This window comes from Pempheris klunzingeri, chromosome 17 (assembly GCF_042242105.1).
Source record: "Pempheris klunzingeri isolate RE-2024b chromosome 17, fPemKlu1.hap1, whole genome shotgun sequence".
In the NCBI taxonomy this organism is placed as follows: domain Eukaryota; kingdom Metazoa; phylum Chordata; class Actinopteri; order Acropomatiformes; family Pempheridae; genus Pempheris; species Pempheris klunzingeri.
Window position 1 is genome coordinate 22057007 of NC_092028.1, and position 21437 is coordinate 22078443.

Below are 21437 nucleotides of genomic sequence, written 5' to 3' on the forward strand. Positions count from 1 at the left end.
CAAATATCAAATTGCAAACCCTTTTTCATGGAGCACACAAAGAGAATTACTGTGCTTAAAAATAGCTGAATCAGCTCCAGGTGGTGCGAAGAGCCAAAACAAACAAAAGTTTAACTGTGCCTTAAGGGAAATGACTGAAGGCGAGTGGATGACTAATATTAAATTAGCTCGAGATAATAGTAGAAAGTGCCAAAACGTACACAGAACCAGGGAAACTGAAAGTCTGATCATCTGATGACAACCTTCAGTCCTTGCAGTACCAAAAGGACAATGTAGTCTGTTTAAAGACCAGTAATGTGCACAGTTCTAGTGTACTGCCCTCAGACGGTTTGAGGTCACCACTAAAAATGGTCCCTGTCACCTTCCACACATTCACATTTGGACTTCTTCCTCCTCTGCTCGTCTGACAGCCGGTGCCGACGTGTCCGATCAGAGAGGAGGAGAGAGGCGGGCTCACGGAAACCACACATGCATCATCAGTAACAGTTCTCTACAGCTGCACGGACGATCACACGTCAACGGAGAGGACACGAGCGCAACGAAACAACACATACACACCTAAAGTTCAGGTAAATACTGTCATGACAAAAAAAAAAGGAAAACAAAAAAAGTAAATTAAAAAATGAATTTGGCCCCGAAGAAGTCTGTGACTGCAGATTTAGAGGATTCAGGTCTGTGGCTGTGACAGCGCCTTTTTGCTTTGTGAGTCTTTCAATCAAAATGGGAAGACGACAGGAAATATACACCGAGCTAAATGTTACTTTGGCACCAAGGAAGACAGCGAGGAGTCGATTCATAAAACCCTTTTTATGCTGAACTTTTTCAGCTGCAGTAAAAGTCCCAGTAGATCCACTTACGGCCTTCATGAACACTTTTTTGGGGAAAAGCTGTACAAGTGGAAGGATCTGATTTGTCTGGAGAAAATTTGCTAGAACCGTAAAGTCTCTGCGAGAGAGGACTGAGGGCGACTGGGATTCAATTTACAAACTAAACATCTGCTGCGCTCTACACAGCCCTTCAGCACTTTGAAAATCTTGTTGGGTTTCAAAAGAGACAACGAAAACATAAATGCCACCACATGTATCGGAGTGAGCGCGCTGAAATCAGCCTCTCCTGCGTCAGGCGGGGTCCAGTCCTGGTCCCGGTCCCGGTCCTGGTCCTGGTCGGTCCGGGACGGCTCTGCTACTCCGGCTGCTCGTTCAGCTCCATGTCTGACACCAGGATGTTCTTCTCAGTCTGCTCTGCCAGGTTGGAGTTGGTGCGGCTGTAACGGGCCCCTTCGTAGGACCCCCGGGACCCAACAGTTCGCCGACGGTACAAGTAGATCACGCCGACGATCAGCACCACCAGCGCCAGCCCGGTCACCATGACGACAATCAGCGTGGGCAGGTGGTCGCTGTCCACTGGGGGGAGGAGGAAGACGGACGTCAGGAATCACAGCAAGTTACAGCACAGATATTTCTGTTGAGCTTGTGGCAGCAGCAGATGATCACACTTACAGGTCACAGCCGAGGCTTCAGTGTCTGCAGCTGGAAGAGCAAAGTGATGGCGTTAGTGTTTATCAGTCATTTTAGTTCCACTTCATCTCTTCTGTCTGACTCTGGCAGCTCCACTGTGTCTACAAACGTCCTCTCCTACAGCACTACCATCAGTTCAAGGTTCCCTCTAAAGTATGGCCTGTGAACTACAAATATTTGATCTATTGATGGGTCTGATGTTAAAGGACCCTTTTGAAAACAATTTACTTCTCTGCTCTGGTCTCATTGCTGACTAAACCGCCTGCCCTGGACCTGGTTCTGACAGGTTCTGAGGTGGTCTTGTGTGCACTTACTACGGGGCTGCTTGCAGATGACCCCATGTGTGCGATTTCTGCAGGAGCCCGGCTTCCACAGGCCGCTGTTGCTCTGGATCCAGAAGCAGGAGTTTGGAGACAGAACGGAGAAGGCGACATCATGCGTCTCCCAGTTGGTGTACGTCATCTCTGTGTCCTCGCTCCACACCAGACCTCTGCCTGCAGCACACACACACACACACACACACACACACTCAGAGGAGCTTCAGACACACTTGGCAGAAACGCTTCTTTAATCTTATCTTGAGGAAAGCTAATTCATCACATTCATCTGCCTGATATCTCTGTTCAGTCATTAGGTTTCACTTGTTGGATTCAGTTCTTCCCATTAGCTTACCAAGCATATTTCAGGGCGTTTCACTCAAATTATCTAATTGCACTGACAGATAATAATACAGTTTTAATAAATTACTTTTCCGAGATAATGAACCTTGCTTTATCACATTTATTTGACACGAGTCAAATAAATCAGGTTTCCTCTACTTAATTAATTGTGATTCATTAATCGAATTCACTAATTAAATTAGGAAAATGATCTGCGAGCAGAGTGAGCTACTTTGACTGAAAGCAGCCTAAAATGAAAGTTTTGCCGGTGTGAAGGTGAGCAGGTCTGCACAGAGAGATGGGCAGGACTATCTGAGAGCGCGGTGCTGGACCTCTCACGGTGATGCCCAGCCAAGCGCCGTGTGCCTGCTCCTCATAGCTCTGGATATGTTCCCATACAAATCCATTCTCTGTCTCATCCAAGATGGAGAGAAGCTCTGCTCCCACTAGAAAAGAGAGATAGAACCAAAGAGAAATGGGAATTGATCGTGCGTCAGTCTAGTCTAGTCAATGAACAACACTTCTAAATTTAGACGTATTGATGACGTTTTGTCGATCGTGTTTGCAGCAGAGAAGGTCAGAGGTGTCGCACTTCACTTCCCCTCCCTACCTTTTTTACAGGACACGCGTGCATCCTGCAGCAGTTTCAGATTCTGCAGGTTGAAGGCGTAACAGTGGTTTCTGAACGGCACCCACGCCCACTCTCCCAGAGAGTGGGGGCACTGGCCGGGGTAGACCCACTGGTGACTCACAGGCTCATCTGGCAGCAGAGGTGAACACATTTTATCCACATGTTAGAAATTACAGCTTCATACAGCTGTTCTGTACACAGTGTTGGCGTTAAACACACACACACACACACACACACACACACACACCACTAATCTGACAGATAGCAGCCTCCAGCTTAGCATCACAGGGAGTCATAGTCCACTGCCCTGTGGTGGTCATGTGACCGCATCCAGCCATCCGATTGGTCTCCCCATCTTTCCAGTTTGAATATGACATTTCCTCTTCACCCAACCAGGTGAAGCTCCGACCCTAGAACACAAAGAATTAAGTTGCAATTCACTGCAGTTTTCCCTCGGAGACACGGTTGTACTGGTGTGACTATCGAGAGGCCATGAGAAGAAAAGGCTCACTCCATAGTTGTAGGCAGCGATCCAGGCCGGCCGCCGCAGGCTGTTGATCAGCAGCGTGAGGTAAGCCTGCTGGTAGGGATCCTTCACCGTGGCCAGCGTCCCATTCAAAGATTCACACAGGTGCAGAGCACCAGTCCAGTCCAGAAGCTTCTCCACCACCCGGTAGGTCACTCCACCCAGCTCCACAGGCTTTGACAGGGAGGCGGGAATAAGAGGCGGGGCCGGAGGAAACCCTGACTCTGAAGAAACAACAAAGGAACACAAGGCGACTTCAGCTGACTCACCTCTGCAAACACTGACGCTGTGGTTCTTACTCAATAACACACCTTGTTGCCTTTGACAGATGAAGCCATTTCTTTCCATCTCACAGGCCCGGGAGGCCCACATGCCAGCGTTCTCCTGGGGGTTCCCGTGAATCATCACCACACAGTTTCCCTGAGAGGTGACAGAGAAATCATCAGGACAGGAGCCCACTGAGGACCCACCGTGACAGACGAGTGAGGGGGAGTGTTGTGCCTACAGGGGTCTTGTTGTGGTGCGGTCCACTGTTGTCGAGCGGCTCTCCGGGGGCCCAGTTGGTGTAGCTGAGCAGGCCGGACTTGGACCACTGGAAATGACCTTTAGAGTCTGAAGTCAGACCCACCCAAAGGTCAGCAGTGGCATTGTAAAGCAGGGTGGTGACGAAGGCTGTGAGGAGGAGAATCGATGGCATCAGTGCACCACACTTATGAACATAAATCCAACCTTACAAAGGACGATTATACGTGAAAAAGTAAGTCATCTACACGGTTAGTCCGGGATCTTTATACTGGCTGTATTCTGCTGTGATTACCTTCCTCCAAATGATTGGACACCACTGCCAGTGCACCTCCCTGCGTTTCACACTTCAGCTTGGCTGCAGACCATGTGACTCGGTGCGACTGATCAAATACTCTGAAACACTTCAGAGACACCAGATTAAAGACAGCAGCTTAGGTTTGTTAAGCAGCTGCATGAAAACACTAAACATGCTGCATTCTAGACACTTTGCATTACGATGAACTCCTGGTTGTTGTAGCTCTACCTTGTGCTGATAGGAGGACCATCCATCGGGACAGCCCAGCGGCGGGTGGGGGTATGACGGCGTTGGAGGAACGGTGCCTGTGACATTTACTCTCTTACAGATGTAGGGCAGGTCAGAGTGGCACTTCTGATCGGCCCAGTCCGCTGTTTGGAGGGTGACAGAAACAAGCTGAGGTACATGTACTGCGTGTGAGCTGGTCTCTCGAGGGGTCTTGTTCAGGCAGTTCCTACCTTTGCCGGCAGACAGGTAGACACATTTGCTATCACGGCTGAGTGGGTGTGGCCTCCCGAGGGCCCAGGACACATAATTGAGTACAGAGTAATCAGACCAGCGGAAACGGCCGTCATTTTCGTAGGTGTGAAGGCCGAGCCACCAGTTATCGCCCTCCACCTTCACCATCTGCGTGTGAGAGAGAGACTGTGAGAAGGCATCTCACGGCCGCAGAGACTTTTAAACATGCAGCTCGTGCCTGCAGAGACATCATAGCTGCACAGGCTGGTACTTGTTAGGTATGTCTGAGGGTTACACTCTGCCGGCTAAAACATTTTGGACTAAATCAACTCGTGCAAACACTGATGAACTTTTTGATAAAGTGGGCAGTGCCTTGCGTAAAGTGTAGGCCAGGAAAGCTTCTTCCTCAGCTGAGTGGACAGACGCCAGCGAGGAATCAAACCAGGAGCAAATCCTCTGGGCCTGCTCCCAAGTGGTGCGGTGGTCAAAAAATTTATACTCCGCCTCCTGGAAACCAATCCACTCCGGTGAACTGGTGCCTGACAGACGAGGGAAGAGAGACGAAGGGAAGACAGTCATGAGACAGAATAGGAAGCTTTTGAAATAAGCCCTTCGGAGATCACTGCTGTGTGCCGAGAGAAGTTCAAAGCTTGGAAAATAAGACTGACCTTCAGAGACTTCTGGTTCCTTCTCAACACTACCTAAAAACACACACACACACACACACACACACACAGGGGAAAAGTGTGTTCATGACAGACAAAGTGTGAAAATGCACTGAATAAAAAAGGGAAGACATCTTTAGAGAGTGAAATCAGAGAGTGATGTCCCCACAACAGGAGCTGTGGGTGGAAAAAGGTGTTCCAGAAGATGAAGAAGAAATCTGCAGCATGAAGCAGAATACATAAGGAGCAGTGCTTTTGTACCTCTGGGGATCTTGCAGATGTAGTCTAAGTCAGTGTCACAGTGCATGGGCAGCCAGGTCATAGAGCCCAGGTCTGTGGCAGCACACTGCCGGACGTTGTAGGAGTAGCGGCCAAAGTTCTGGTACGTGAACTGAAACACAGACAGAGAGACAAAATGCTAAACAGAGCCTTTCACGCTCATTTCACCCTGAACACCGGTACGATGCTTCTCTCGTTACTCACAGCCAGGCCGTCACTCCACTTCCAGCTGCCGTTGTCCATGGGGTTTCTGCGGTTCAGTCCGATCCAAAACCAGTGCTGCTCATGGTCCTCTGACTCCCTGTGGGCCACATCATCATCATCATCATCATCATCACCATCATATCACCTGACACGTCTCTGGTCAGAGGTGCACACCCACCCGAAGGTCTCGTGGAGGACCTGCAGAACGAACTGCTCCTCCTCGGGGCTGCTGATACTCAGCAGGTTGGCTCCGTGTTTCCGGCAGAACAGGTGAGCCTGCAGCCAGCTGAGCCTCTGCTCCAGGTGGGAGGAGTGAAACACCTGCAGGCAGGAGATGAAGGTGGAGCTACAGTCAGTTATTAGCAGCGGTATTATAACTTTAGAAACTTTTTGTTGAAACCTAAACTAATTTTAATTATAATATTGTTAATTTATTTGGGTAATGTTTGTGCACACCAACACAAGAACACAGGAATTAACTATTCAAATGTTAACCTGGGCCAGTTTGGAGAAAGACTGAACGAACAAACCAAAGTGTGGCTGAAATTAAAAGACCCCTGGGGCGGAGCTCAGGTGAACCTTGTAGCAGTAGTGCAGGTTGCTGTTGCTCTTCCAGCCGCCGGGACAGGAGCCGCTGAGGCTCGGGGTGGGCTGAGGGGCCGGGGGCTCGGGGCTCAGAGACGTGTCCTGGTTCTGACGGCAGATGAATTTCGCCTTGGATGACGCGCAGTCCCTCACCTCCCACAGACCTGTTGCGAAGCCCGTCACCATGGAAACGCAGCCGCCACGGATGTTGACTGAAATAGATGCGGGATGAAATGTAGGTGAGTGCAGAGACAGAGAAAGAGGATACGCTGATGAAACGTGTGGCAACAGGGCAACGACGTGGAGGAAAAAACTGTGTGGAAAATGTGATTACACATTTCTTGCAATTATGAGCGTTGGATCTTGCATCAAGCTTCCCTGTGAAGCCGGGCTGCATTCCTCTGATCTCTAAATAATAATGTTCTGTTTGTACATGTTGTGTTTTATTTCATTTTAGTAATATACAAGAAAGTATTTCCTGATGATGTGATAAGGCTCGGTTTTATTTTTGTCCGTATCAGATGCTATACTATACTATTATATACTATACTATAGTACTATACTATATACTATACTATACTATTATATACTATACTATAGTACTATACTATATACTATACTATACTATTATATACTATATACTATACTATAGTACTATACTATATACTATACTATACTATTATATACTATACTATAGTACTATACTATATACTATAATATACTATTATATACTATACTATAGTACTATACTATATACTATACTATACTATTATATACTATACTATAGTACTATACTATACTATTGTACAAAACTGACACAATCACAGGCTTCGGAGCTTTAAAGGGAACAAATAGAGACCTTGGGGTTAAACTGACTGAGTCTCTCTGCTAATAATATAGCCATGGGACTACACAGTATATGTACAATACATATGTGTTTATAGTAGAAGCTGTGGCTATGATGTGTGCAGAGGTCAGACAGCTCATTCCTCCGGCTCTATCTGTGACTGGTGTATTAATGATGGTTATAGTGAATCCAGTTTTAATACATTTGTTTTATGGCTCAGTTTGGCTGCTGCTGATAATCAACTAATCAAAGCTGCCAAAGAGCCAAACCAGGAGGAAGTTCTGAACCTGGGACCAACCCAGTTTCTTCTTTGTAGATTAAACCCAAAAGGGGCTGCTGCCACATCAGATATGAACATCAGATATAAAGACCTTCAGCTGAAGCAATTAATCAATTAGTGGATAAAAAGAAACTTAATCTGCATCACGTTTGATAACTGTATAATCACCCCAGTCATTGTTCAAACGGTCCAAGTTTCAGAACATGGTGAAGTGAATATCTTTGGGTTTCTAAACTAAATGATTCATTTAATCGAGAAAAGAACTGGCAGGTTACTTTATAATAATCATTAGTTGCTGCTTATAAAAGAAGTTTAAACTACTTTTACAGGTTACACGTGGATAAATAAAGTTAGAATAAGGATCAGAACAGTGTAAACCAGAGTTCATAGAGTTCACACATGAAAACATGCTAGGATGCACCATGAGCCGTTAACAGGTAAAATACATCTATATGGCGTTCATACATCTTTTAGCAACCTCATCGTGAATTATTTAAGTCTGTGCTGCTCCACAGGAAGGATAACAATCTATTTCTGTCTTGAACACCTGAACTGACTCAACAGTCTGCCTCCTCTAAAACCTCCTCAGATCACGTTCGTCGTTCCTTCTGTAAATCATTCACACGCTCCTCCAGATGTGACCTGCCTGGCTGGTCTCGGTTCCAGTTGGTGTAGGACACCTCGTCCCCGCTGAGCCAGTGGAAGGAGCCGGGGCTGCCCTGGTCGTGGAGGCCGATCCAGAAGGAGTCACCAGAGCGACCGAACACCAGGCTGTTGGCGAAGGCCTGCTCGAACCTTTAAAGATTTAAAGGGACTGTTAGATGTCGTTTAATCCCCGCAGCGGCGTCAGGGTGTGTTTCTGTACACACCTGTTGGTGATGGTGACGAGCGCAGCGCCGTGGTCCTCACAGGACTTCCTGGCCTCCTCGAAGCTAAGCAGATCTTCTCCCACCCAGTAACAAGCTGGACTGTGCCACTTCCAGCCCTGAGAGGAGAGGAGAGGAGAGGAGAGGAGAGGAGAGGAGAGGAGAGGAGAGGAGAGGAGAGGAGAGGAGAGGAGAGGAGAGGAGATTAGCAGGATATGGAAAATAAGATTTAAAAAACACATATTACACCATTCAAACATCTGCAAAGCCTGTGCAGCTCTTTAAATTTGCTCATTCAATCATTTAACATGCAGACAGAGAATCATGCTGATTTTTGGATAACAGCTAAATCCCTGCAATGTTGGAGCTTTATATAAGGAAGATTAGTGCAAAATTTCAAGTGAGTCTGACTCCACATCTATACTGTTTCAACAGCGCCGCCTACTTTGGCAAAATTCTGAACGCACAATTTAAAGGCCAACACCAAACTGGAGCAGTTAAGGGACTTGCAGCATTAAATAACACAGACAAGACCTAAAAACATCCTCCTTTGTGGAGGTAAAAGACTTAAATGGTTTCTCTCAGAAGACAAATTAAACGCAGAAGTACCAGTCGACTGTATCCCAAATGCAAAATCAGAAGAACAAGTCTAAGCATGCAGAAATAACTTTTCTCTGGCCTCAATCCGTCCTGCCAGCTCGTGCGCTGTAGCTGCAGACGTGTACAGATGCAGAGCGCAGCCAACACGCAGAAGGTCAACGGAGGTGAGATTTGTGCGAGGATGATAGTGAGAGACAGCTCCTATACAGCTTTGTGTGAATAAGCCCAACCTCAGGCTTTTTACACAACCGCGTTTGGCATCATGACAGAAACCTCAAAGATTACAGCCGCTGGAGAGGCTTAATCTGCTGAAACTCCTGGATCTCCTCAACCATCCGTCCTCTCCTTCCGCTCCCCGTCTGCACTCACATAATTATTGTTCCCGGTAACATGTAACAACACTGAGACGTGTTTCAGGTGGAATCAACAAGCAACGTTATGAAAAACGTGGCCGTTATCCAGTTAGTTTTCTTCTTATTTCCCCCACAGATCCCACTAAAGCTGAACCTCCAGAGCTTTATATGCAACCACATCTCCTCAATTATTGATTACAAGACAAAACCTGAGCTTTTGGGGCTCTAAGAAGCAAAGCAGCACCGTCTTTCTTTTGGAAAGTTCACACTGAAAACAAGCTTTACATTCAGCAGAGGAGCTTCATTCTCTGACGTCTGTTAGAGACACTTTCAGATGCACCAGCGGCGATATTTCAAATGTTTGAGGACATCTGTTGCAATATTGGACAAACTGCTAAATTATCACAAAAAATGAAGAGAAAGACATCACATTTTCAGTTATTATAGGCCCCCCCACTGACAGAGAGGCCCTAGGCAGCTGCTTCCACCCCAGGCCGCCTCAGACATCAGAGATCAGTGTTGTTATTCACACATGAAGCAGCTGAGTTATCCTGGTAACAAAATCTAAATCTTTGGAAGTACAATCAGCAGAAACGAACCAAAATGCTGCAGAAACCCGGCGAGGCAGAAGAACGACAGCATCAGAGACCTGAGAAATCCATCACACTTAGTGAGTAATGATCCCGGGATCACGTGGTGTGATGTGGCCGAGGCGGTCAGCAGGCTTTCTGTCATTGTTAGTTCACATGCTGCATTAAATGAGCTCATCTGCCGGAGACGAGGCGCACGGCACAGGGCCCTGCACTGACCCCCGTCACATTACCACCCATGATGTCCCACTCCCCGAGGAGAAGGCTGAAGATGCATTACACCACACACATGGTCCATCCGCAGAAAGATCTTTGTCGGACATAACAGCTGAGAATCAGCACGACTCTCAGCTTCAGATCGTTTCCACCATAAATCAGCACTTAGCACAGATATCACATTTCTGAAGGGCACAAAGATCCACAAACACACTGATCTCTTTCCTCATGGTTACCCTTTGGAGCGCTGGTCAGGTGGGGACATGTCAGGTATGAGAGGCTTATCTGGAGAGAATTATGGACTGAAACACAAACAGATATACGTGGATCCTCCAGATGGGATCTGATCCACCACCTCTTGTATGTACTCTACATACTTGTTGAACAACAACATCCTCCAACTGAAAGCCTTCAAAATAAAATGTTTTGCTTTGTTTTGTGGAGCATGGAAAAGTACCGCGCGTGTTAAGCCAAGGGAAGCGTGTGTGTCCAGAGGTTTTAGTTTGTCCCGGGTGCCTGGTAACATTCCCAGTCTTCAGGGAGTGATTTATATTATAGTAAGAGACGGGGGCGGACTAGTGGACCAGAGGAAGGGTGAGAGATGGAGGAGAGCTCTGGGAAAAAGGGTCAAAAGTGAAAGAACAGCTGAAATAGTCACAATAACAATTATGCTCCCAGTAACACTCCAGCCTGTCAGCAGCTGGAAGAAGAGCCCTGAAGTGCTGCAGGAGATCTGAATGGAGTCTTTATGGAGGAAAACTAAGATATACAGATATTAAAAAAAAAAGAAATCTGGTAGACAACAACAAAAATCCCCAATGACCTACAGAACAAACAGTAAATGTCAAGGGGAAACTGAAGTGTGAGGGACAGGCTGCAGAGAGAGACAAAGAATCCTACTTGTTTGCAGTCTTGGTGCTGTGGCTTCCCATCACTCTTTGTTCCCAGCTTCTTGCAGATGGAGGGCAGAGTCAGATTACAGGGGCTGTCATCCCAGCGGCCTTCCTGCACACGTAAGCAAGACACAAACAGAGAGAGGGAGCGCAGCTGTTAAGAATATACAAAGGCAGGAGACTCACTGGCACACCGACAGGCCATTCCTTTGAGGTGATTAAAGCCCCAGAGGGTCACTCACGTGTCCCCAGATGGAGACGCAATCTTCTGGGGTGTTGCGGAAGTTGTTGGGCTCAAAGGGGTGCCAGTAGGTGAAGATGACCGGCGTGTGGTCGGTCCACTGGAAGTCCATTTGCATGTTAGTGTCATGGAGTCCGATCCATAGCTGGTCAATGTCTGACAGACAGACAGGCAGGCAGACAGACGGGTTAGGACGGCAGTCAGGCAGCACTGAAGATTTGGGTTCCAAGTATGACCTTAATATGAAACTGCCAAACTTTTCCATGAGGCCCATTAACTGCTCTGGAGCAACTCCATGACCCAAAAATGTGATTCCGTTTGTCATGTGCTGTTTTTCAGCTCAGGGAAAAGGATGAACCGCCTGCTCTCCTCTACATTCAAGCTTTTTTAGAAGGTGTGGGTTTAAAATGTAGGAAAACAGCTGGACATATACCACTGAATGGAATTCATATTTGAGCTTTTTTGATTCTCACTACGGTGTTTCTTCTTTCAGACTGCACGCTGAGGAAGGCATAGCGGAAACACTGGTGCACTTTGCTCCCCTGCACTTAAAATAGAAACTGGAGAATAGACTTTAAAGGGCTTTCTGATAGATCTGAGTGAACTCTTTGTGAACCCACTGCACTTCAACATCACTTACACGCACTCCTGCTTTCAAAATCCCTGATTTCTCCTCTGTTGAATACAGTGCGCCGTTCAAAGTGTCTTATTATAGCCCGTAAAGTCAGCTGTAGACAGAGAACTCTAATTTGAGAGAATTTCATTTCTGAACTGGCTCTCAGTTCAAAGGAAAAGGTAAAGTACAATAAGAAAGGACAGCTCACCTTTCTTCAGGTTGCTCATTATGAACTCCAGCTCAGGAAGGGTGTGGATGCTGATCAGGTTGGCCTCCATCTTCTGACAGGTCTTCTGAGCTGTATCCCAGTCGGTCTTCTCTGAGGTCAGCTTGTAGCAGCCAGCCTGGAAGGCCTGCCAGCCCACATCACACTCATACTTCTCATCATCCGTCCACGAGTCTGTGGGAGCAAAAAGATAATACCCCTCAAACTTTGGCCCCCGCGGCAGGACTGTAGCGGCTGTATTTGACTTTAAAGGACCAGTTCAAACATCTCTGCACTGGCCTGTGGTGAAGGGCTCCAGGGTGGCATTGGGCCTCTTCTTACAGACGTACGGCAGAGCAACAGAACAGTCGCGGTTTTGCCAACGACCCGATGACTCAGTTCTGATCACAACGCAGTTCTCCTCCTCGGCATGTTCTGGCTGCTCTGGGGGATGAGAGCACGAGAAAAACTCTTCAGTACATGACTGATGCCAAGGTGCCCTTGTTCAACACACTTAATACTCAAATACTCCGGCGGTCAACAGTGAAACACTGTGGGCGCACTGCAAAGTCACCAAAGGATGTATTTGAACTAAAAATGAGCAAGCGTGTTCATTCAGCCCTCTGTGGGATGTAATGCCTAAAAAAAAAAAAGATCACAGATCTTCCAAGTTAAAAAAAGACAGGAGAGGTTGAGTTATTTTTACAGTCTAACCTGGCTCCCAGTTGAGATATTTGAGTGGTGAGGAGTCGGCCCACTGCCAGCCTCCACTGATGTCCAGGTCATTGAGGCCGATCCACAAAGCAGCACTGTAGCCCGTCAGTAAACCTAAAACAGCAGGACAACAGCTTTTTACCAGTGTTGTAGATTCTTACAGGAGCAGAAGGAAGACGGCTCGTAAGCAAACACTCAGCAGTGAGCTTCCTCTTCCACAAACCGCACACGATCTTACCTCTCAGCTTTGGATTAAACAGATCACACAGCTGTTACGTAAAGCGAGGCCTAATATTGGCAACAGGGTCACAACATCCAAATAATCAATTATTCCCTTTGGAGGGTGAATGTGTTCGGCAAACAGGGAACACATGACGCTGCACAGCACACAGAGATGATTTAAATGTTTGTCACAGACAAGCAAAGAAACAAAGGCTTGATGTGATGGACAGACATGATAACGCAGCCTCCTGCTGATTTGAACAGAGGTTCAAAAGGTGAAATTCCAAATAACATTAGGCTTGACGTCAGTTTTTTGAATGCTTGGATGGAAATCAGAGATTAACTGTCTTGCTATTTGCTCAGTTGTTGCTAAACTGCTGCTTCACCATAGCAGCTTTGTGTCGACCAACAATGAGAAGTGGTTCACACGTACAGTCGCTCCTGGTGATCTCATGAAATGTTTTCTCTTCTGTAAACAAGCATAAACTGCATGTGCGCACGCTGACTCTACCATTGATGTATGTCTGCTCGTGCAGCTTGGTGATGCTCAGCAGGTCTGCCCCCTGCTGCTGGCAGCTGATCCGAGCCTCGCTCCATGACAGCGTCGCCTGGAAGTTAAACTGGTAACAGCTGTCTGTCAGCGGGTCGGTGTCCCAGAATGTCTCACAGCCACTGCCTGACAGCGAGGGAAGGAGATACGACACTTGTTAGACCAGGGGAAGAGGGAAATAACAGTAAACTGGTCCTCTCTCCAGTCTCCAGAGACACTGAAGATTTAAACTCACTCTTGACGGGGCAGAAGCCCCAGCGCTCGTCCTTGCCGTAGTTGTAGGTGGTGGCACACCAGAGGTGACCGTCCTCACGGCCGATACTAGTGCAGTTGTGGAACCACTGGCCATCGTACAGGAAGGGCAGGTAGCACGGGCGGCCATGAGAGTTCCCCTGGATTGTGTAGATCTCTGGGTAGCAGAGAGAGCAGAGAGTTTGAACCCTTCATGCTGCAGGAGAAGCAGCCGTGCTTGTGGTGCATAAAGTCACGGCTGTGAACTGTGCCGACCTGAAATACCTTCTCTGTTTTCTCAGAGACTTGTACAATCAAACACACGGAGAAAACAGAGGATGATGTTACAGTCAAAACAGTCGAGTCAAACAGTGGTCAGCAGAAGGAAGAGTAAACTCATAAAAACTGGCAGGTTGTTGGGAAAACCAAGAACAGAATCATAAACTAGGAGTTCAGAAAAAAGATTCAACCTAAATATTTATATTCTAAAGCAGGAGCTTTAACATTTTACACATTTTGTCTTTGGCTAGTTTAAGTTTAACATCCTGCATCTGATTTCTGCAGTTTGATAAAATCCCCCGAGGTCGCTGCTCTAGACTCGACATTCCACCAGTGCACAGTAGTATGGTGTGAAGAAAAGGGCAGCAGAGAGGCTGGATCTGTGGTGTTACCAAAACAAGTTAGGCCAATGGAAAGTAGGGCAGACATGTTAACTGAGGGAGGAGAGATTTCTGCCGCTCCCTCCCTGACTTCCCTCTGTGCTCCACCGCTGGCTGGGTGGCTGGCTGCAGCACAGTTGATCCTCGCTGACTAATGTCGGAGGCATTCCTCTGCAGCGGCGCAGTGACTTCACAAAGAAACTTGTGAAGATCAGCACATGAAAGTTAAAAATGCCAATACACCCGACTCCCCTGCCACAAAAGAGTAAAGGAGACTTAGGAGAGGGAAGATTAAGAAGAGAGCAAAGGGAGATTTTCTTACTTTTGTGGCAGATCTGGTTTTAATTGCAGTCAAGCAGAGCCTGTAAAGTGCCTCTCAGGAAAGTTTGTCAATGAGCATCTGATATTGGTAAGAATGACACTGACAGCGGAAATGAGGCTTAGCTGGTAACCACCACAGTTAGATTTAATCTGGACTGAAAACTATATATAAATACAAATATACTTGAGGGCAAAGACAACTCAGTGTGTTTACTGGAGCTTACAAACACCAGCAGTGTTTTCTTTGGCTCTCCGACTGGCAGACGGCCACTTGTCCTCAAAGATTCCCTGAAAGCAACGTTTTGCTATATCCTTTTGATCAGATACAGCTGTGGCACTCACAGCAGTGAGTCTATCCGCAGCACAACACTTGATTGTTTCTTCGGTCTTTCGATTATTTTCTTCTGTTAAAAATTCAATAAAAGATTATCGCAACGAATGATTTACAGACTTAATTAGCCTGGTTAGATAAAGTCTGTGTGTCTTCGTCTATTGTGTCGTCTTTGAAATGCTGCTCAGGATTACTGGGTTTTAAAGTGAGGGTATTTTAACGGGGATCTGTGGTCATCTAGTAAAACTGGGTCGGCCACAGACTGACCGCCCGTCTGAAGGATCACTGCCGCTCGTGCTCACCGCGATATGTTTTAGAGCACAGGTCCTGCACGCCACCATGCAGCGTCCACTGGAGCTTGGAAGAAGAGGAGGCTGAGGACGAGTTCCCAGACGGAGGTGAGGGAAGGTAGCTGTTGAGGTTGTCCAACACCTGGCCACAGTTCCAGGTCCAGCGCACTATGGGGGGCTCGCGGTCACAGGTGTACACGCCCAGGGGAGACTTGTCTGCTTTGGAGGTGAGGTTACCGGTGGTGATGCCCAGGCACAGCGAGGAGCCCAGGTTGAACAGACGACCCCTGGTCACCCACTTCCAGCGCTGGTTGTCTTCCTCACAGGGGGCTGGCAGAACGAGGGAGTGATCCAGCACCCCGAGGCACCCCTGGGTGCCCTCGTGGAAGAAAGCAAAGTCGTCAGCGTCCAGCGGCGCTGTGCAGAGAGAGAGATTGAACAGCATCAGTCGATAACGCTGATGAAAGCTGGATTCCATGTTAGCAGTAAGAGAACGGGTCGAGGGCTGGATCAATACCTCCATTAATGACAGCAGGGGGGGGGGGAGAACTAGTTTGAGCTGTGGCCTCTAATGTCCCTGCGTAATAATAATAATAATCATACACTCCAGCATTATTAATCCTTCAAATATCCTGTTATATCCCAAGAATCCTGCATGCACATTACATGACAGAGCTCTCAGCAGGAAGCAGTTACAACAATGTCGTGCAATAAACTGTGAAAAGTAGTTGCACATGTTTTTAATGAAAGAATTCACCCCGTTCCCAAAGGCTGACCTGGAATTACCTCTGGCCTTGTTCACTACAGTGTGAGGTGACTGTGGAGAGAGCTGCTTGGTGGTTTCGGAGGATAAATATATGAGGATCTTTATCTGTAGGGCGACTCTGATGCATCCGACTGGAAGGAATGAATGTTTTAACAGGTCTGAATCTGATTAATTTGATGAACCTGTAATGATCCTCAGGGGTGAGATGGGTTGCTGTTTTTAGACTTCCCTGCTGTCCACTGGTGCCTTTGTTGGCATTACCTCAGTATGACTCCCCGAGGAAGCTTTTCAGAACTCTAATACTCACTTCTACAACACAGAAATATACCAAAAACAAATAGAAAACTAAGACTTACTGGAAAAAGTGTCAAACTTCACACATTGAGAGCAGTGGCTGGACGCCAGCCTCAGTGACTGGAATATCAGGAGCAGAACCCAACATCCTTTCCCAAAAAAAAGTCTGTGGTTCACTCTTTCATTCTTTTCTGTTTTTTTTATCTGTATTTTATTTAGATTGGTAACACAGGAGCCAGGACTGTGGACAGGATGGTGTGAGTGAGTCTGTGTGAAGGTGGGAGAAAGAAAGACAAAGCGATGCACCGCAGGAGTGTAGGAGCGACTCTAAATTAAGCTCCTGGTAAAATTGCTCCAAGGAGAAATATCTCCAAAACCCTTTTCTCTCAGACCTGAGGTTCAGCAGAGAAAAAGTGAGAGCCTCAGCATTCCTACTCGGCAGGCTCCTGTGAGAGGCCAGGAAGTGGGGTAGGTGGGAAAAGATCACCGGGCATTTGGCTGAAAAACACAGCTCTCCTACGTGGACACTTCAGTCTGCGGTAATCCCTCGCTTCCCACCTCTCAGCTAAAACTCTCCAAACCTCCTGTGCTGCTTTTATAGACACACAGACAATGGAGTCTCATCACAGGCTCCATAAAAACCCCTGTAATCTGGAGGAGACGGCCGACACGCCCCTCTTCGTGCGCTCAGCCCTGCGGTTGAGTTTCTCAGAAGCCGTGTTAGCTCATCTAACCGAGGTCTGAAAGGGCTCTTCACAGTGTAAGCAGATGTTATCACCTCGCCGCTCCTTTTTACAGCTGCTGGACTTGTTTTCCGTCAGTTCATTGTTTTAATCATTAGAGATTCACATCAGAGCGACTGTGTTCGCACACAAAACCCCTCAAATCTTCTCAGGGAGAGAAAAAGGAAGAGCATATGCTGAATGCAAACACTGGCCTGAATAGACAGTCAACAGGCAACACAACCCAGAGCTGGATCACAAGTAAAGAGAAGTGAAGAGAAAAGGCAGCAAAGACCTGCTTCAGTGGAAAATCACTGGTGGATCCATTGAGTCTCGTCTCAGGAGCCAAAAACTTCTATCAGACTTCATCCGCTGATTTTTTTCCTTGATGAACTGATTCGTCGTTTGAACTAGCGAAGAAGTTTTAAAGGGCTTGTTTTGTCACATATTTAGTTTAATATCACAGAGGAAGATAGAACTGCTTTCAAATGATTTGGATTAACCAATCAGCAAAATGTTCCTGTTGATGGACTAATTGATCAGTGGATCAAGTGTTTCAGCTCTAAAATCCTACAGAACATTTGTCAAGAGGGCAGTTCATGTGAAACCATCTCTTACAGTGTAAGACACATACTGTGGACAAACTATCACCTTAGCTGGACCTGCACAATACCAACTACTAACCAGGTGAAGCACACCTGCCAGTAAACCAGCCTGATGCCATTTGGTCATTTTCACATTAAGCCATTTTTAAAAATACACCACAGAGTCGGTGCCCGTGGGAAGGTGTTCGCACCAGAACAGGCTCCGTAGAAGTCAGCACCACACTGTGTGTTAACTTCCCTTCAGCATGTGAATATAAGCTCGGTGTGACTCGGTGACAACATGAGACGTTCTGGCAAAAAGCTTTTGAACCACCAGACAACCTGAAGCCGAAGCTCCAGACAGAAAGAGGAGGTTTTAATCCCAGTCTGGAGGGGACACAACTGGATGTTTGATGTGAGAAAACTCGCGGGCAATCAGAGAGAGTGCAGAAGTGCAGATTAACTTTAAGCCAGCGAGCCCTGTGAAAGCTAAGCCACAACAACTCTCCTGCTGTGATCTCATCCTCTTCTTTGCCCCGTCGCCCCTTTTTTTCAGTTTGCTGCTGGAGCGAGAGGCCGAACCCTCGGCCAAGAACAACCAGCAGCTCTCACCAAGAGAGGCACATATTCCCCGAACCTCCACCTCCTCAGTGCAGTCATCTGTTGGACCAGGTCTGAGGACTAACCAGCAACAAGTCTTGGCTTGAGACTTCAACAAACGTCCTGAGATCACTATTGTTGGTGTGAGTCAGACTAATTGCTGGAGCCAGATAATGAAAGTGGCCTGTTTAGTTTTAGTTGGTTTATTTGAATGCTTCTATCTAATCTAAGGATCTGGACTGAGTTTGAGTAGGAGGCTTCTCCGGGAACCTTCCCTTATTTTGACAGATGTCTGAGATCACAGAAACAGGCCTTTAACTGGTCAGTGTGACAAAACGGCAACCAACAAATAGGCAGGAAATTCCAGCCTTCTGTGTTTGTTTCTTTGGTGTTTTATGGTAGCCTGGCCTCTGAGGAGACCACAACTGGGGATGTTTTATCTCATCTGAGCCACGTGAGGGCGGGGGGGCACATCAGACACCAGTGCTTTGGAGAGTGAAGTCATTCCTACACGTATGCACAATGGGGATAATGACTTCTCACAGCTTGGGTCTGACTGTTCAAACGGAGGGAGCAGCTCTCTGGAAAAGGCAAAAAAGTCTGAATTTGAAAAATACAGCCCCCCCACCTCTGTCCTAAGCCCCTCCCACCAGCCGAGCATCTGAACCTTAAACGTGTGGGATAATTAAGTTAGCAGCTTCATCTGATCATATCTGTGATTCTCTGAACTCATGAACCACTGCAGCACGTTTGGTTATTACAGGAAAAGGAAGTTAGCAGCCGATAAGAGTCTGATAACAACGCTCCCTAATGAAGCCGTCAGCACATCCAGATGTTCCAGCAGCTTCATGGTGAACTTCTCCTCCTCTCTGAGCCTCCTGGTGGACTCTGACTCTGTTTCACTGTCTCCTCTCTGTCAGACTGTCTGAGGAGTCCTCCTCCTCTCTTCAGGTCGCTCTGCACTGAACACACTTGTTCCAAAACACTGGAACACAAACTTTTCCTCCATTAAATCAGACTTTCAGCCTCATCTGAAGGTCCTAACCCTGTGATTGGACGAAGCCTCCATCACGCACAAAATCTCCTAAAGCCTGAAAACGGAGTCAAGAGGAGGTGCAGAAGTCTGGTTTTCTCTCAGACCACTTGAGTTACAACATGCTGAAAGGTGATTATGGAGTTTTTGCCCATCGACACCAAAACTAAACTGCAGACTGCAGCTTTAAATCAGTTAGATAAGAGTTCAAGAGAACCCAAACATCACTGCTCTACAGCTCGGCACCAGAGGACCCCCCACAGGTGGAGCTGTGTCCATCGGTGATGAACAGGAAGCTTCCCACACCATGTTAGCCTCCAAGAACACACTGTAAATAAACAAACTCCAATCACAAATCAGAGAATTAACATCTAACTTCCTCTAAATCATCACTGTCAGCACAAACCTCTCATTTCTTCTGACCTTAAAGTTCATGAACACACGCTGAGCTGCTGCCGGTCACAGATATGACCGGTGTTAACGAATCCAAAGAGGCCACATTTCATAAAACAGATCAGCACGGATCATTTCCCCCAGAGATCCTCCTGCAGCTCATCCCTTTGGTCCAAGAGGGATTGAAAAAGGGATTCTCAACTTTGGCGACGGGGGAATTTGACAGCAGATGGGTGCAAGTCATTTTAAAATGAAGAAACTAAGCCTCAGCAAAAAGAGCTCCAGATTACTCAGGATGTGTAAAAAAAAAACACATGATCTCCGTATTTTAATCTGAGTCTGGCCTTTTTTCTAACATGGGGCTGATTCAGTGAGAATGATCACACAAGCTTGTGATCTGGTGGCCAGAGATCAGCTTACAGTATGTACAACTAGAAGACTTGATGCTGACAGTAGATCTTCTCTGTGTCAGCTCAGTCACTCACTGTTGGAGAACACAGGAAGAGACAATGCTACGGTCCCAGAAGAAGTAGTTAATGTTGTGGCTAGAGGACAGAGATGCTATAAATACCCACAGGAACATGTAATGGTGAGGTGGCTGTCCGGACCGGGCTCACTGTGTTAATTGCAGCTTGTAACAGGATGTAAAGGTCACATCTGGCCGCAGGGCGCCACACAGAGAAGACCCCCGGTGCACAAACAGGAGAAAAGGTTCAGCTTTAAATCAACTTCACACACAAATAGAGAATCAGAAGAGAGAAAGTCGGCCCGCGGCCCCCCTGCCTCCCTCCGGCTCCACATCTGGTTCCACTCACGGCTCGGACTTTTGGTTCGTGGCACCAAATCCACATTACGCACAAAAGCGTCTCCTGTCTCTGCGTCTCCCCACCAAAACACAAGCACAGCGCCGTCTGCCCGCTCCCCCACTTCTACACGAGTGAAACTGAGCCAAAGTGGAGCTTTTTCTCACCCGTGCTGCTCCTCTTCAGCTCCAGACCGAAGATGAACAAATAGAAAGTGCATCTGGAAAACACAAGTTGCCACTTTGTCCATGTTCTCCTTGGTTCCTTGGTGCGGAGACGGCCGTTGCCTTGCATGCTCTCAACTTCAACACACACACATATACACACACATATACACACACACACACGCTGCAAAAAAAAAACAGCAAACGGGGGAAAAGTGTGTCCGGAGCGGCGGAGGCTCCAGAGTTTCTCTCCGAGGACGGACGGTGCAGGTTTGGTGAGTTTGGCCGCTAGAGCTCCGTCTGCTCCGTCAGAGGAGCCTGCAATGAATGGAGCAGCGTCAACAGTGTGTGTGTGTGTGTGTGTGTGTGTTTGTATGGTTCCCAACATGAGGTCCGGGGACCTCCCGGCGCCTGAGGACGCCCAATAGCGATCAAGTAAAGGAGCAGTGCCACTAAAGAATTAAAGAAGTACAATTATTCAGAAATGTGAGAAAAGGTTTTTGCATTTTCAGTTATTTTCTTTTTTGCTGTATTTTGCTCTTTTTGGACAGACTAATGAGCAGTAAGAGACCCCCAGTGTGTCTGTCATCAGGCATCAGTCATGTTTTATGGTGATCATGGTTTTAATATGCAAACACCTGCTCAGTGTTTAATGTCAGGAAGCCTCAGGTGTGTTCCTCTGAGCCACCACAGTCCTGACATGGTAAA

General features: G+C 47.2%; 1 protein-coding gene across 1 annotated transcript; it reads right to left on the minus strand.

The window, feature by feature from the left end:
* Positions 1-898: 898 nt before the first annotated feature.
* mrc2 (mannose receptor, C-type 2) lies at positions 899-20859 on the minus strand. Its single transcript, XM_070847284.1, has 29 exons — positions 20733-20859; positions 15383-15787; positions 13774-13947; positions 13500-13664; positions 12767-12880; positions 12353-12496; positions 12056-12247; positions 11233-11387; positions 10998-11102; positions 8342-8457; positions 8119-8267; positions 6340-6557; positions 5939-6081; positions 5761-5857; positions 5539-5668; positions 5281-5313; positions 4985-5151; positions 4612-4780; positions 4382-4524; positions 4151-4259; positions 3839-4005; positions 3645-3753; positions 3319-3557; positions 3055-3217; positions 2787-2936; positions 2509-2622; positions 1832-2011; positions 1500-1523; positions 899-1403 (listed from the first exon to the last, which is right to left on the minus strand). The coding sequence occupies exons 1-29, from the start codon at positions 20857-20859 to the stop codon at positions 1183-1185; spliced, it is 4422 nt and encodes a 1473-aa protein (XP_070703385.1). The 3' UTR covers positions 899-1182.
* Between the last annotated feature and the right edge of the window lie 578 nt (positions 20860-21437).

Coding starts and splice junctions, on each gene's coding strand:
- mrc2 (XM_070847284.1), bottom strand. CDS start 20,859: ATGCAAGGCAACGGCCGTCTCCGCACCAAGGAACCAAGGAGAACATGG. Junction 15,788..20,732: donor GCTGAAGAGGAGCAGCACGG/GTGAGAAAAAGC, acceptor CTCTCTGCACAG/CGCCGCTGGACGCTGACGAC. Junction 4,781..4,984: donor TGGCCTACACTTTACGCAAG/GCACTGCCCACT, acceptor TCTCACACGCAG/ATGGTGAAGGTGGAGGGCGA.